Raw genomic sequence first — 15495 nt, forward strand, 5'->3', positions numbered from 1 at the left:
CTATCTATCTATCTATCTATCTATCTATCTATCTATCTATCTATCTACCTATCTATATCCATGTTTGATTGTAGCCTTCCTTGGTAGGAGGGGAAAAAATAAAAAGTGCACAGCAGAGAACAAAAGAAAACCAACAAGGAAGCAAAGTAGAGCTGGGTAGCTTTGAAAACAATGGATAGTGTTTATTATATAGAAATACTTGAAATGGAAATTTATTATTTTATATTGAATCCTCTCCTATGTTCTACTGTGCACATGGCAATGTTTTGTTTTCCTTTTCTTATTTTGTACTTAAGATTCAAATAAACTTTAAAAACTCCCCATATACTGAAAGGTAATTTCCCCATGCTTTTGTGTTCCCCTGCCATCTCCTGCCTCCCACCTTAGGAAATTTCTTCTCTATCCTAGACTTCAAAAATTAGCGGTGAAAGTATCCTTATAAATTGTTTTATATAAGTTATTTAATTAATTTATGGAATCATGACTTTTTAGTGCAGACATTCCAGGGCAGATTGAAAGCCATCTGCCTAGGGGGAAAGAAGAGAATTGGAATGATAGCAAATATGATAACAGATCAAGGCTTTATATAATTCCCAGTAATCCTAGTACAGAGAACTTTTTAGGATATAGGTTGAGGTTCACAGTCTTTCTTGAGTTATTAGTGATTCCTTTTTGTATCTAGATGGGCCAGAAGGGGGAAAGATCATTCTATTGTCACTGGTCCTTGCGCAGAGCCTATTGAATCCGCCCACCCCCCTTCCTAAGAGGAAAACTATATTTTCCTTCACAGAACTCTCAGTGAGTATAATTTCACACAGTTTCCTGAGACCTTACAGTACCTCTACAAGCTCTCTTTGGAAGGCCCCAGGAGGACAGAGGACAGTGTCACCACAGTCATCTTCCTCATTGAGGTAAGCTTTCCTTAGGGTCTGTGGGTATCTGGGGTTTTCAGATTTCTTGTCTAAATCTAAATCATAGCTCCAGACCCAGAAGAATACCCCAAAGCATCTAGTCCAACTCCCCTCATTCCACAGATGAAGAAACTGAGATCTAAAGAGATTAAGCAACTTGCCCAAGGTCACAGAGGTAATTAGTGTCAGAGGTGGGATCTGAACCCAAGTCCTCTGATTTCAAAGCTGGTGCTCTCTCCATTATTCCATGCTATCCACCAAGCCACTATAGCAACATTGTGAGTTAGATAGACTACTGGACTTGAAATCAGAATAAATCCTGCTTCGGACACCTATAAGCTGTGTAAGTATGAGCCAGTCATGTTATCTCTTTTAGCCTCAGTTTCTTTATCTGTAAAATTGTGTGTGGTGACTGTAAAGTCTCTTTTAGCTCCAAATCTATGATCTTATGGTTCTATATAGATTATTATCTACTTAACACAAGAGGTTATTGCTGTGGAGGAGAGAGTTGGCTGGTCAGTTCTCAATCCTTTCTCTTCCCTCCTTCCTTCGAGCCAAGAACAGAACTATAACTTTACCAGGCCTTTCCTGCATCCCCTCTGATGTATGGTTTAGGGTATGATCTCTTCTTCAGTCATTATCCCTTCTCCCCAGTGATGTTTTTGGGGTCAACACTATCCAATTCTTTTGTTCACATTTGACCATTCATGGAGCCTAGGCAGAAGCTTACATTAGATGAAGGTAAGTGGTGACAGTGAATGACACAAAGTGTTATCTCTTCACACTCAGAAGTAGATCCTGAACATATATAGTATATATTTACATATATAAATTACAGTGACCATAAGTAAAAAATCTTTGACATTCTGAATTTCAACAAAAGAACAGGGCTTTCAAAAGAGATATTCTTTATTTGACCTGTGCTTCTCATTGGGGATTTGGAAAACATGGTGCCCATAATTTTAACAGTTAGGTAGTGCAGTAGATAGTGCTGGACCTGGAGTCAGGAAGACTCATCTTTCTGAAGTCAAATCTGGCCTCAGACACTCGCTAACAGTACAATCCTGGGCAAGTCACATAACCCTGTTTGCCTAAATTCCTCATATATAAAATGTGCTGTAGAAGGAAATGGCAAACCATTCCAGTATCTTTGCCAAGAAAACCCCAAATGGGGTCATCAAGCATCGGACATGACTGAACAACAATAGTCATAACCTTTGCTGTAGTTATACATTTTTTCTTACTTTTTTCTTCTTTTCTTTCATCATAGCTTCTGAATAACTTTTTTAAGGATCCATTCCCAGAAGAATTTTTGGCACTTTTTAGAACCTGGGTAAATGACCCAAACCCTACAGTTTCCAAGTTGAGTCTCCAGAAGATTGCCAGCATGTCAACAGTTATTAATAAGGTTGGTCTGCAGGTGTATATGTGTGCATGTAATTATTATTTATCAACATCAGGCCTAAATCCACTATTGCTTTCCTTAGGGTTGATTGGTAAAGAAATATTTATTAAAAACCTACTATGTGCTAAGCTAGATTTTCCCAAACTTATTTGGCCTACCACCTCTTTTTCAAAAATTTCTCAGTGCTCCCCTGGAAATCTACTTTCTTTAACCCTTTAAATTTTTTTTGAAATTTGCATCATTTCAAAAAATATAATTTTTTAAAATCACATCTTAAATTTCATAATTTATTATAAATTTGGGGATATTTTTTCCCACATTGAAATTTTGATGATGCAATATTGCATCATGTAAGCAAATAGAATTGTATTGTAAACAAGTCATTACATGTACATATTCCTGTCAATGCATGCTGGACTTCACAATTCACCTGCCAACACTTGCTTGTTAAGACCTATCGGCAGACTTGACCACTGATCAGTTATAACTTGCATTTTGTATGTTTATTTGTAAAATAATATAATCACTAAGACTTTAAATCTGTTGCACAATAAATGAAACATGCATAAATGGTTTTCCAAAATTTTCTTCTCTTCCCTCCTTCTGCTTCTACCAACCCTTTATTTTTGTTTAATATTCCCCAATTGCTCCCAGGGCTATGACCACTCCCCCCCCCAATCATTCCAGCATCTGCCGGGGGTGGTATTGCCCACTTTGGAACCTATAAAGAAAACCATTTATTGAATACTATTTACTGTGCTAAGCACTGGGCATACAGAGAAAGGCAAATGTCAAGCCAGTAAGGATTTATTAAGGGCTCCATTTTGTCAAGCTCCTGCCTAAAGTGTGGTGCCTAGAACTGAAAACAGTATTTCAGTGGGTGATCTACCCAGGTAATCTATTATTGCTCAATAGTAATGCCTCATAAAAGCCATCCTAGAAAAACAAAAATATTTTATTTTTAGAAGCCTTTTCAAAAAAAAATTTTTTTTTTGCAAAATTCAAATCTACCTCACTTAAACTTCTTTTATCATTCTCATTAACACAGCATGCTATCCTTTCCATTGTTTAATACTGGAAAAGGAATCAGACTAGATTCTATCTCTTTTTATCTACATACCTCTATCTTCTTTGTATACATCTTTCATCTATCCATTTTATCATTTTAATATCTGTCTACACATACCTATCATCTATCATCAATCTACACACATCTATCCTCTATCTTTATCCATCCATCTTATCTATCCATGAGGGGAACATATCTTTATCCATCATCCATCTATACATCTACACACATCTATCAACACATATCTGTCTAGTTATTTATTTGAGATTGGGCCTCACAATCAAGCCCAGGCTGGAAGTATGGCCACCACTCAGGCTCCCATTGCTGATGGGCTTCGACCCTTTGAGGAGCCCTGCTTTTGACTTGGGCCAGCTCCCTCTTCTTTAGATAGCAACATTAAAAAAGAGAAGAGAATAAGTGTCCTTTCCTCTCTTTTCTTATCTGGAGATAGGTTGGTATGGCAGTGGAAAGGTCATTAGGTCTGCGGACAGAGGATTCTGGTTTTGAGTCCTTGGGAAAGTCCCTTAACCTCCTTGGTTTCTTCACCTGAAAATGAAGGAGTTGGGTCTCTAAACTCTCCTTTATCCTTTATTCTCCTTCTTTCTTTTATTCTCTAATTTGTTTTCTTTTTAATATCTCTTTTTCCCTTTATCTCCTTGCACATAGGCAGATATAGGTCCATGGGCAGGAATGTTGTGAGGTCCAAATGAGATCATGAGTGTATCACTACAGCAAACCTTAAAGGCCCATCTAAATGCTCCTTATTGTTCTTGTGTCTAGCCTGCAATCACCAGATCTGCAGTTTTGAGCCTTCTACTGCATGTCCACTGACCTCAAGTGATAAGGCAATGGGCAGTAAGCTAGGTGGCCTGGTGGGCAGAGAATTAGGAAAATCTGACTTCATATGACTTGACAAGTCACTTAAACTCTCCCTTTCTCAGTTTCCTTAACTGAGTGTGTTAATAATGAGTTATAAAATGAGTGTGCTAATAGCACCTACCTCAGAGTGCTGGATCAGATGTGAGGATCAAATGATAAAATATTTGTAGTGTTCAGCATAGTCGCTGGCACTAAGTAGGTACTTAATAAATATTTATTCTCTTCCCAATACAGGAATAATAGAGAGAATATAAAACTACTGGCTTCTCTGGAGCAGGGGGGAGAGAGGGGAAATGTATACATATGCACTTTTGAGTCCAAGTTGTACTATTAACACATTCTTGTGGCTGAGCAACCAATAAAATAAAGAAATAGATAAATAAAGAAAACTTGGATTTGGAGAGATGGCCAATTTCTATGGTATGTGTGTATAGTAAAAATTTAACTGTTAGCACTGACTACAGCAAAACTTTGCTACTTTGAGGGCCTTTCAGTGGCACCCATATATTCATAGCATATCATCCCAGTGGCCCCAAGGAAGATTCAGCAAAGGGGACACTCACCCCAGGTTTGAATGCTGCTTTGCTTGGAACCAGGGGAATGAATGGTATGCCCTCTGAAGTCCTTGCTGCCTAAAGACTGCTAGAGGAACAGTGGATAGTGTGATAGACCTGGAGTTGGGAAGGTCTGTGTTCAAATTCTGCCTCAGACAGTTACTGGCTGTGTGACTTTGGTCAGCTTAACCTCTATTTGCCTCAGTTTCCTCTGTAAAATGGTTATAATAATACGACCTGCCTCCTAGGATTGTTATGATCACATGAGATAGTATTTATAAAAAGCACTTAGTGCAATGACTGGCACATAGTAGACGCTATATAAAATGCTTACTCCCTTTATACCTCTGTCTACTGACATGACTGTTATTTCCCCCTGGTTACTAATGCTTAGCATTAACAAGCAATTTTCTCTATGTCTGCCAGTGGGATAAAGGAATGTCTTATCTGCCGGTTCTCTTATGCAGGTATCGAATGCTAAAGAGTTAATATTATGTATAGTGGACTCCTTCTCCTCAAAATACAAAACTGTGATAATACAGGCCCTGATTACCCTCCGAAAACTTCTCTCTGGGTTGGAGAAAGTAATGTATTCCTTCCTGTGTGTCCGAATTGCTTCCAGCTACCACTTCCTTATGGACCATGTGAGTGAGGCATCTACATGTATGGGATGAATTAGTTGGTAGGTGAGGGGGGAGGGTTTCAGCCCAGGGATGGTCCCATGCAATGTTATAGCACTGCATTCCAAAATCCTCCTGGATGGTGCTCTAGCCCAGAAACTTCAGAGCATTATTCAGTAAAATATATATCTTTGAATGAAGCAACCCAAACATAGGAAAGGGAATAGAACATAGCAGGAAGATGGAGAACGATGCCTTCTCTCCCTCTAAGAAATAAAATAAAATTAACAAGTTAAGCATACTGCATTTTTATTTTAGGGAAAAGATAATGCTAACATCTAGAATTATAGAAATGGAAGAGATCTTAAGCATCATTTGGTCCTTTCCACCCATGTTGTAGATAGGGAAACTGGGACCCATAGTGAATCACCTAAAATCCCATAGCTACATCATGCTAGAACCCAAGACATCTAACTCTGGACCCAGTGTTCTTTCCATTATACAGAGCTGTCTCCCTTTGATAGGGTTTTGGCACCTGCATTTTGACAGCCTCATTTCATGCAATAATCCCTTTGATGAAGGACTTACAAAGCATAGAATTTTTAATAAATGGTATCCTCACCTCAAAGCTTTGGAGGTCCTTGCTGATTGGAAGAATCATCTAGAGAATTCTTTAGTAAAACAGAGAATTCTTTTCCATTAAAAAACACTCCCTAATTTCACTATTTTGTAAGTTTAAGTTTTCATGTCACACTTTAGGAAGATTATAATATAACCTGAATGACAAAAACAATTTTCAGAAATGAGAAGTGTGAGAAGCATTTTTGAGGGATGCCTCATTGTGTAAAATTTGATCGTGTTTGGAAAACATAAGTACTCTATGAATATAGGCACTCCCCTCAGAGACATTGACATATATCTGTAGAACACTGGTGAATAGACCTGGAGTCAGGAAGAACTAAGTCCAAATCTAGCCTCAGACACTTACTGGCTGTGGGACCCTGGGAAAGTCACTTAACTTTTGACTTCCTGAGTTTTCTCAACTGCAAAATGAACATAATAATAGCTTGCAGAGTTGCTGTAAAAACATTCTACCTTGACTTTTCCTCCTATCTGACCATTCTTTATCTCCTTTTTTGGATACCCCTTGGGATCATAATCTCTAACCAGAGGTGTCCCTCAGGGTTATGTCCTAGATCCTCTTCTGTTCTCCCTCTATCCTACTTCACTTGGTGATCTTATCAACTCCCATGGATTTAATTACCATCTCTGTGCTAATGATTCTCAAATCTACCTCTCCTTCCCCAATCTCTCTGCTGACCTCTGATCTCACATCTCCACCTGCCTTTTAGACATCTCAAACTGGATGTCTGGTAGACCTCTTTAACTCAGTATGTTCAAAACAGAACTCATCTTTCTCTCTAAACCTTCTCCCCACCCCTACCTTCCCTCTTTCTGTAGAGGGCAAAACACCTCAATCCCTCAGATTTACAATCTAGGAATCATCCTGGATTATCTCACCTCATTATCCCCCCCCAATTCAAGCTGTTGTCAAGACCTATTGATTTCACCTTTGGAACATCTTAAGCAATGGCCACACATAAGTGAGCCTAAACTAGGTGATGCAGCAAGGCACCCTGAGGGACAAAGAACAGACAGCCTGTGGTAGGCAAGGCAAACCATCACCAACACTGCCACCTAAACCACCATCTTCCATCTGACTTGGATAGGTACAGTTTAGCACCTTGAACCAAAGAGCCCTAGGAATAGATATTAAATAATGACAAGAAAGAAATGTCATTAACATCTTCTTTGCCACAGCACCCTAAATACCATAGAATTTTTCCATATAGAAAAGTTTTCAGCTGAAACCTTCCACATGTGTTATCTCCCCCCACTAGAATGTCAGCACCTTGAGAGGAGGGCCTGTCTTACTTTTTGACTTGTATTCCCATTTCTTAGCACCTTGATTTGTATGTAGTAAGTGCTTAATACATCATTCATTCATTTATCTTATGTGATCTTCACAATTCCATTTCATTCTCACCCCAGGTAAATGTTATCGACATTCTGTAGATAAGAAAACAGAGACTCCAAGAGTTTAAGCAACTTGACCCAGGTCATGTAGCTAGAGTAAAAGTTAGGATTGGAGCACAGGTCTTCTGAGTCCATGGTCAGGGATCATTCAATTATATCAAATTAATGTATGAGGGGGGTGGCTAGGTGGCTCAGTGAGTAGAGCACCAGCCCTGGAGTCAGGAGGACCTGAGTTCAAGTCCGGCCTCAGACACAACACACACACATAAGACTAGCTGTGTGACCCTGGGCAAGTCACTTAACCCCAAATGCCCTGCCAAAAAAACCAAAAACAAAGCAAAACAAAAATTAATGTATGAGGTAGAAGGCAGTACTAGAAAAAACTAAAATGTGCCTCATAATTATACTTTCGCTTTTCCAGAATCCCTACTCCCCATTATTACTTTGTCAGGTACAAGTATTCTTTAGAATACTGTATCCCATATTACAATGCATGGTAACACATATTAGTACTTCTTCTCAAATGCCAAAATGGGGTGTTCCTAAAAGGAGTGAGGAATCCTAGAATTTGGTTACAATTCCATAATTCAGACTTTCAGGGCTAATTCTTTTGTATAATAAGCTACTTCATCTATAGAAGTCAACTTAGCCATAGTTTATCCGGGTGAACAGTCTCCTGGGTTTCTAGGATTTTCCAGAAATGTTTCCTACCCTTTGATTGAAAAGCTGTGCCTATATTTTATACATTGGTTATGTTCCAGGAAAAAAAAATGTTTTATGTCGACTGAATTTTTGTGAACTATAATTGTTTCCTTTTGTATCCACAGTGCTTGGCACATAGTAGGTGCTTAATAAATATTGATTGATTGATAATTTGAAAAACAAAGGAATAGAACTCCCTCTTCATAGTCAAGAAATGTGAAGGGATTGGGGGAATAGGTAGGAGTTGAACAAGGTAGAATGAAGGGCAGCATGATATGATGGAAAGATTCCTAGCTTTAGAGCAAGAAGTCCTTGGCTCAGTTCCTAATACTGCCACTTAAAGCCTATGGGATTTGGGGCAAATCTTTAACTCTTCCAGGGCCTCAGTTTCTACACCCATAAAATGAGAGCTTTAGAACAAGTTGAATGTCAAGGTCCCTTTTAATTATAAATCTATGATCTTATGAATGTTGTCTATATTTTCAAAGACAGTCTCTGCACAATTGTGTTTTGGGGTTCAAATCCTTTTTCTGACACTTATTAATCTTGGACAAATTACTTAACCTCTCAGAGTCATAGTTACTTTCTCTATAAATTGAAGATAATAATATTTATACTACCTGTCTCACTGGATTGTTATTAGAAGGTGCTCAGCAAGAGTCAAGATGGTGGAGTAGAAGCAGGACCTCCCCACTGCTCCGGCTTCCATCTTCCCCAATCCATGTAAAAAGGGACTCTAAACAAACTTTGGTGCTGCAGAACCCACAAAATGATACAGAGAAGCTAACCCCCCACTGAGGACAGCTGGGCAGGCTGGCAGGAATAGGCTAGCGCAGTGCTCTGGGAGCCGAGCCCAGCCCAGCGAGGCCCCCCCCCCCCCCCGGCGGGCCTGACCAGCTGCCAGCCAGATGGAATCCAGATCAGCATCAGCTGTGGTTGTTTCCAAATTTATCAACACATAGATGGGAAGGACAAAGTTAGAGGTCAGTGTACTCTGGACTTTGGGACCTAGTAAGTGGGAGTGCATAGCTTTTGCCCCCAGGGCAAAAAGGCACCTGCACAGCGAGCCAGCACCACATGGCGGCTTCAGCTCCTGGCCTGTAGAGTGTAGGGGGACCAAGTGACCAGTCTGAGGAGTAATTGCTTTTGCTTTAACCTGCTTGGATCTGGATTGCGGTCTGGGGTGGAGGTCCTGGGGCATGTGTCCAGCTGGCCAGAGTGTGTGGAGACCTCAGAGAGGGTACCCATCTAATACCTCTAGCAGCTGAGAAAACCCCAGTTTTTGGGATGAAAGCTCCCCTGTTTGGTGGCAGAGTCCGACTGTGGCAAAAAGCCCAGGGATCAAGTGACTGAGGGGCGACATGACCAGGCAAAAGAAACAAAGCAGCCAGAAGATTCTAATGTTAGACTCCTATTTTGGGGACAAAAAGGAGCAAAGCATGGAACAGGAGGAAGACAGTGAAGTCAGAACTCCTGCACCAAAAGCTTCAAAAGAAAATACGAGCTGGTTACAGGCCGTAGAGGACCTTAAGAAGCAGATAAGAGAAGTGGAGGAAAATTTGGGAAGAGAAATGAGAACAATGCAAGAAAATTATGAAATGAGAGTCAACAGCCTGACTGAGGAAAATAACACCTTAAAAAATAGACTAACTCAAATGGCAAAAGAGCCTCAAAAAGGCAATGAGGAAAAGAATGCCTTAAAAAGCCGAATTTGCCAGATGGAAAAAGAATCTCAAAAGCTCAATGAGGAGAATCATTGCTTCAGAATTAGATTGGAGCAAATGGAAGCTAATGGCTTTATGAGAAATCAAGATGCTGTTAAACAGATCCAAACAAATGAAAAAATAGAAGGCAATGTGAAATATCTCATGGGAAAAACCACTGACCTGCAAAATAGATCCAGGAGAGATAACTTAAAAATTATTGGACTACCTAAAAGCCATGATCAAAGTAAGAACCTAGAAATCATCCTCCAGGAAGTTCTCAAAGAAAACTGCCCTGATGTTTTAGAACCAGAGGGCAAAATAGAGGTTGAAAGAATCCACCGATCACCTCCTGAAAAAGATCCCAAAAAGAAAACTCCTATCAATATAATAGCCAGGTTCTGGAATTCCCAGATTAAGGAGAGAATATTACAAGCAGCCAGGAAGAAACAATTTGAATATTGTGGAAACACAATCACGATAACCCAGGATCTGGCAGCTTCTACACTGAAGGATCAAAGGGCTTGGGATATGATATTCCAGAGGTCAAAGGAGCTGGGTCACCAAGAGTCACCTACCCAGCAAAACTGAGTATCATGTTTCAGGGGAAAATATGGTCATTCGGTGGAATAGAGGACTTTCAAGCATTCTTGCTAAAAAAAACAGAGTTGAATAGAAAATTTGACATTCAAATACAAGAAACAAGAGAAGCATGAGAAGGTAAACAGGGAAAAGAAATCATAAGGAACTTATCAAAGTTGAACTATTAACATTCCTACATGGAAAAACAATAATTGTAACTGATGAAACTTTTCTCAGTAGTTTAAGGGAATAGAAATATATACATATGGGGGCGGCTAGTTGGTGCAGTGAATAGAGTGCCGGCCCTCGGGTCAGGAGGACCCGAGTTCGGATCTGGCCTCAAGACACTTAACACACACATACAAAAAAACCTAGCTGTGTGACCTTGGGCAAGTTACTTAATCCCAATTGCCCTCCAAAATAAAAATAAATAAATAAATAAATAAAAAGAAATATATACATATATCTATATATGAGGGTATATGGGCATATAAATACATATGCGAATGTGTGTATATATGTTTACAGATATACATAGATAGAGGGAACAGGACCAATTTAACAGGAAGGGATGATACTTAAAAGGTGAAATTAAGAGGTGAGAGAGGAATATAATGAGAGGAGATGGGAAGAGACAGAATGGGGTAAACTATCTCATATAGAAGAGGCAAGGGGAAATGGTTACAATGAAGGGGAAGAATAGGAAGGCAAAAGGGAATGGGTCAACTTTATTCCCATTGAATTTGGCTTGAGGAGGGAATTAAATACACACAAAATAGGGTATCTCACCCTCCAGGAGAGTAGGGGGGAAGTATAGAGGGGAGATGATGGAGGAGAGGGCAGGCTGGGGGGGGGAGGGAAGTTGGAAGCACCCATTTTTGAAAAGGGACAGGATCAAAGCAGAGAACAGAACAAGTGGGAGGTAGGGAAATATAGTCAGTCTTTTCCAATATATCTACTCTGTTATTGTTTTACATTAGCCACACATGTACAACCTATACTGAACTGCTTATCTTCCCAGTAAGGGTAGGTGACAAGGGAGGAAGAGAATGAATCTGGAATTCAAAGTTTTAAAATCAAATATTCAAATATATGTGTATATATATATATATACTATTATTAATACTACTTTACATGTAATTGGGAAATAAGATATACAGGCATAGAGATATACATACACAGGGGCATAGAGATCCACTGGAAAAGTCAAAAGGGGTATGGGAGAAAATATGGGAAAGAGCAGATTGGAGGAGGGGATATCCTGTGGGACAGCTATTTTGGGGCAGTGGGTAGGGGAAAAACGGGGAGAAAATTTGTAACTCAAAATCTGGCAGAAATGAATGATGTAAATCAGAAGTTAATAAATCATTTGAAAAAAATAAGGTGTTCAGCAAACCTTAAAGTAGTACATAAGTGTGAATAACTGTTCTTTTCAATGCAAATGGAAAGTGCTAAATATAAATGTGCTTAGGGTTCTCTAACTTGGGATTCTATAAACTTTGTAAAAAAATATTTTCATAACTACAATTCCATATAACTGGCTTCCTTTTCAATTTTTAGTATTTTATTTTATGCATTTAAAAACATTCTGAGTAGGAGTCTCATGGGCTTAAACAGATATTGCCAAATGGAGCCAAGCTATACTAAAAGATTAAGAACCCTTTCTCAAGGGTTTGAATTTGTCGTAAGCTGAGCTGCTGGGATAGTTACTGTTACTGATGGAATATAACTTAGAGTCTTAAAAAAAATCTAACAACTAAAAAGTTTAAAAAGATTAGGGGGATATAAAGAAAATCCTTTAATAAAGCAAGTAATTGGCACCCTGATCTTTCTGCTTTGTAAATCTGGATTTTCAAGTCAACCTTGCAAGGTCTTAAAAGGATTTCTCAAGTGAAGTTTTCTTTGTACTTCACAGGACATGCCAAATATTCGAGCAATGGCCATTAGACATTTTGGTGAATTACTCAAGGAAATGAATCAATATAGTTGGATGCTAAAGCCTGCTGTTGTCAAAGCTGTGGTGCCTTTGATCCTGTTCTTAGAAGATACAGAGATCAAAGTAGTTCAAGTAAGTCCACCTATCCATGATGTTTCCCTGGAACTGGAAATCTAGAGTCTTTGTGGGAACCACCTTGCTTGTGAAAACTTCTCCCTGGCTCTCTCTAGCTAGAAGGAACAAAATATAGAGAAGCCTTAAAAAGCCTGTCCCTATCTCCCCAGCTAGGCTTTAATTGCTAGACAAGTGACTAACAGCTCATAAAAGCTAACACGACACAGAAATGATTATAAGAATTATTTTATTTGGGTTTATTTTTTTGAGATTAGGTCTCTCAATCTCACCCAGACTACAAGTACAATAACAATTCACAGACTTTATCGCACTAGTAATTGACACAGGAACTTTGATCTGCTATTTTTCTCATCTGGGCAATTTAGTCCTCCTTAGGCAAACTCATACCTCTGGACCCTCATAACCCTCCCTGCTCTTGGGGTTCTCTATTTGGATGCTGAACTTAGCTGTGGACAACCAACTGACTTAGCATGCTATAGCTGAGTAGTCCTGAGCTTAAGAGATCCACCAACCTCAGTCTCCTTCGTAGCAGAAATTAGGGTGTGCAGCATAATGCCCAGACTGCATTAAGAATTCTAAAAAGACTAGAGGATCCTAATTAGTACTTTTTATTGGTTCTTTTAGGAAAGGAATCTCTCTAGAGAATTAGAAACTGATAATTTTATTAAAAAGGAGCAGCAAGGTAGTGGGGATGGGAATGCAATTCTAATAAAAACTATGCACCCTAAATGGAATATCTCACTGGCTTTTTCCCCTCTGCATCACAGGCGTGTAAATATACATTAAACATCTGTGCTCCATATTTTAAATGTGAAACTTTGCCTTTGCTCCAAGATGAATTTTACCATTATGAGATAGTTGTGCTCAGCATTTGCAACTGCCTTGTAAGTTACTCTTTGGGTTTTTACTGGCACAGAGGCATTAGATTAAATTTGAAGGCTTGCCTGGGAGATGGAATAGATGGAAATGGAAAGGAAGGCAGATCTTTGGTGGGCGACCACAGCCAAGATTATGAAAAGACTCTAGTAGATCTCCTTCCCTTTTCTACATCAGCATGCAATCTGTGTATCCCACCTGTAAACTCTCTGTTTGGGTTTTGGCTAGAGAATAGAAGGACAAGTAAGATCTTATACTAGCTCTAATGTAGGGAAGTACAGTTGCCACCATAAAAGAAAGGCCCAAAATCCTTTGAGGGGAGAATAAGGGAAAGGGATATTGAGGGTACAAGGAGGAAAGGTTTTGGGGGAAGAAAGCTGAATGATAGACTTCTAAAACTGTAGCACAGAAGATGACCTGGGAAGCCATCAAGTGGGAAGACTGATAATGTCTAAGGGAAGCAGAATAAAGTTTATGTTTGAAAAAAAAATCCTCATTTTCAGACTGTTTCCTAGTTTCTATATTTTATGCTTAGTATAATGGATACTGAACTTAAAATTGAGAAATCTCAGATTCAGATCTAGTTTCAGATACTTATTAACCCTGAAATCCTAGGCACGTCACTAAACCTCAATCAACCTGTTTCTTCAAATGAAAAAGGAGATGATAATATTAGCACCTACATTAAAGGATGGTGATGAGGATCAAAGGAGATAAACCCAAAACAGATGTTAACTTCTATTATTACTATTACTATTATTATTATGTTTTAATAATAATCATTCATAATAAACAAATACTGTTTTGTAGTTTCAAAATACTTTTCATTATTTCATTTGTTCCTTGCAACAGTCCTTTTAATTAGATAAAATAAATGTTATTGTTCTATCTTATTTCCACTTAAGGAAACAGTGGTCAAGAGACGTTATCAATGTTAAGGATCAAATAGCCCATAACTGAGAGAGTGGGACTTGAACATTAATTTCAGTTCCATTATTCTTAGATATGAAGATTTAATCTAAAAGCTATGTGAGGGGAGAAAAGGGGAGAATTTTTTCCCTTTATTTGGGGTTGTTTTTCTCTTTTTCTTTCAGTTCAACAATTATGGAATCTACATTTCAGAGGTTGTTTATACAACCTTAGGATTTTTAAAGCATTGTAGTTCTTATCTAAGGAAAGCAGCAGTCATTTTAACAGGTAAAAAACAAAAACAACCCAGGGTGTCGACTTTAATTTCCCATCATCTTTTTCTCTTTAAAACAGGCCAAAAAAGGTACAAAAGACTATTTGAGAGTGACATGTGTTGGGCGTTCTCATGTACCATATCCCCTCTTCAGAAGCTCTTGGCTTTTGAAATGCCACAGTACCCTAGCTCTCCTACCTCTCTAATTACTCTTTCTTTTTTTTTCTTTGATGGTTCTTCCTGAAGTCCTAAGGTAAGTATTCAGCAAGTCTCTGTTTTCTGTGTTATGGTGAGTGCAGGATTTGGAGTCAGAGGACCTGGGTTGAAATTCCAGCTCTGACACTTCAAGTTCTGTGTCACCTTGGAAAAGTAACAACCTCTGCAATATCAAGTTCCTTTGTCTGTAAACAATGAAGGCATTAGACAAGAATTCCTCTAGGGTATCTTCTGACTCTAAATCTACCATCTTATGATCTTCTTTCTGGCCTTTCTCTTTTGGTAATCTCATTTCCTCCCATGGTTTCGGTGCTTACTCTACATAAAAGAAAGGAAGGAAGCATCCCAGAGAAATCTTAGTTTGGGCTAAGTTGAGTTCAGGATGCCCATGGGAATCCAAAATGTCAGTGTCACAGCAATGTTCCTCCAACAGACAATGAGAGATAAAAATTGGGAACTCAGAAGACAGGTAATGGTTTGAGACAGGTAATGGTTTCAGATATCTTTCTTCTGAGCTCTCAACTTTTATTTCTCATTGCCTATTGGAAAAACATTGCTGCAACATTGACACTTCGGCATCCTGTGGGTTATCCTGAATCCTAACATAGCCCAAACCAAGATTCCTCCAGGATGCTTGCTTCTTCCTTCCTTCCTTCCTTCCTTCCTTCCTTCCTTCCTTCCTTCCTT

At 38.9% G+C, this 15495-nt stretch overlaps 1 protein-coding gene across 1 annotated transcript in view; it reads left to right on the plus strand.

Moving 5' to 3' along the window:
* Positions 1-15495, plus strand: part of MROH9 (maestro heat like repeat family member 9) — an 81917-nt gene that overhangs the window by 52877 nt on the left and 13545 nt on the right. The window contains exons 15-20 of the mRNA XM_069094517.1: positions 791-911; positions 2182-2319; positions 5286-5481; positions 12397-12530; positions 13301-13417; positions 14504-14606. Coding sequence (XP_068950618.1) covers positions 791-911; positions 2182-2319; positions 5286-5481; positions 12397-12530; positions 13301-13417; positions 14504-14606 — 809 coding nt within the window. The remainder of the gene's footprint in view (positions 1-790; positions 912-2181; positions 2320-5285; positions 5482-12396; positions 12531-13300; positions 13418-14503; positions 14607-15495) is intronic.

This window comes from Petaurus breviceps, unplaced genomic scaffold (assembly GCF_028583685.1).
Source record: "Petaurus breviceps papuanus isolate PSGF00001 unplaced genomic scaffold, PetGlider_PUasm1.0 220, whole genome shotgun sequence".
Lineage (NCBI taxonomy): Eukaryota > Metazoa > Chordata > Mammalia > Diprotodontia > Petauridae > Petaurus > Petaurus breviceps.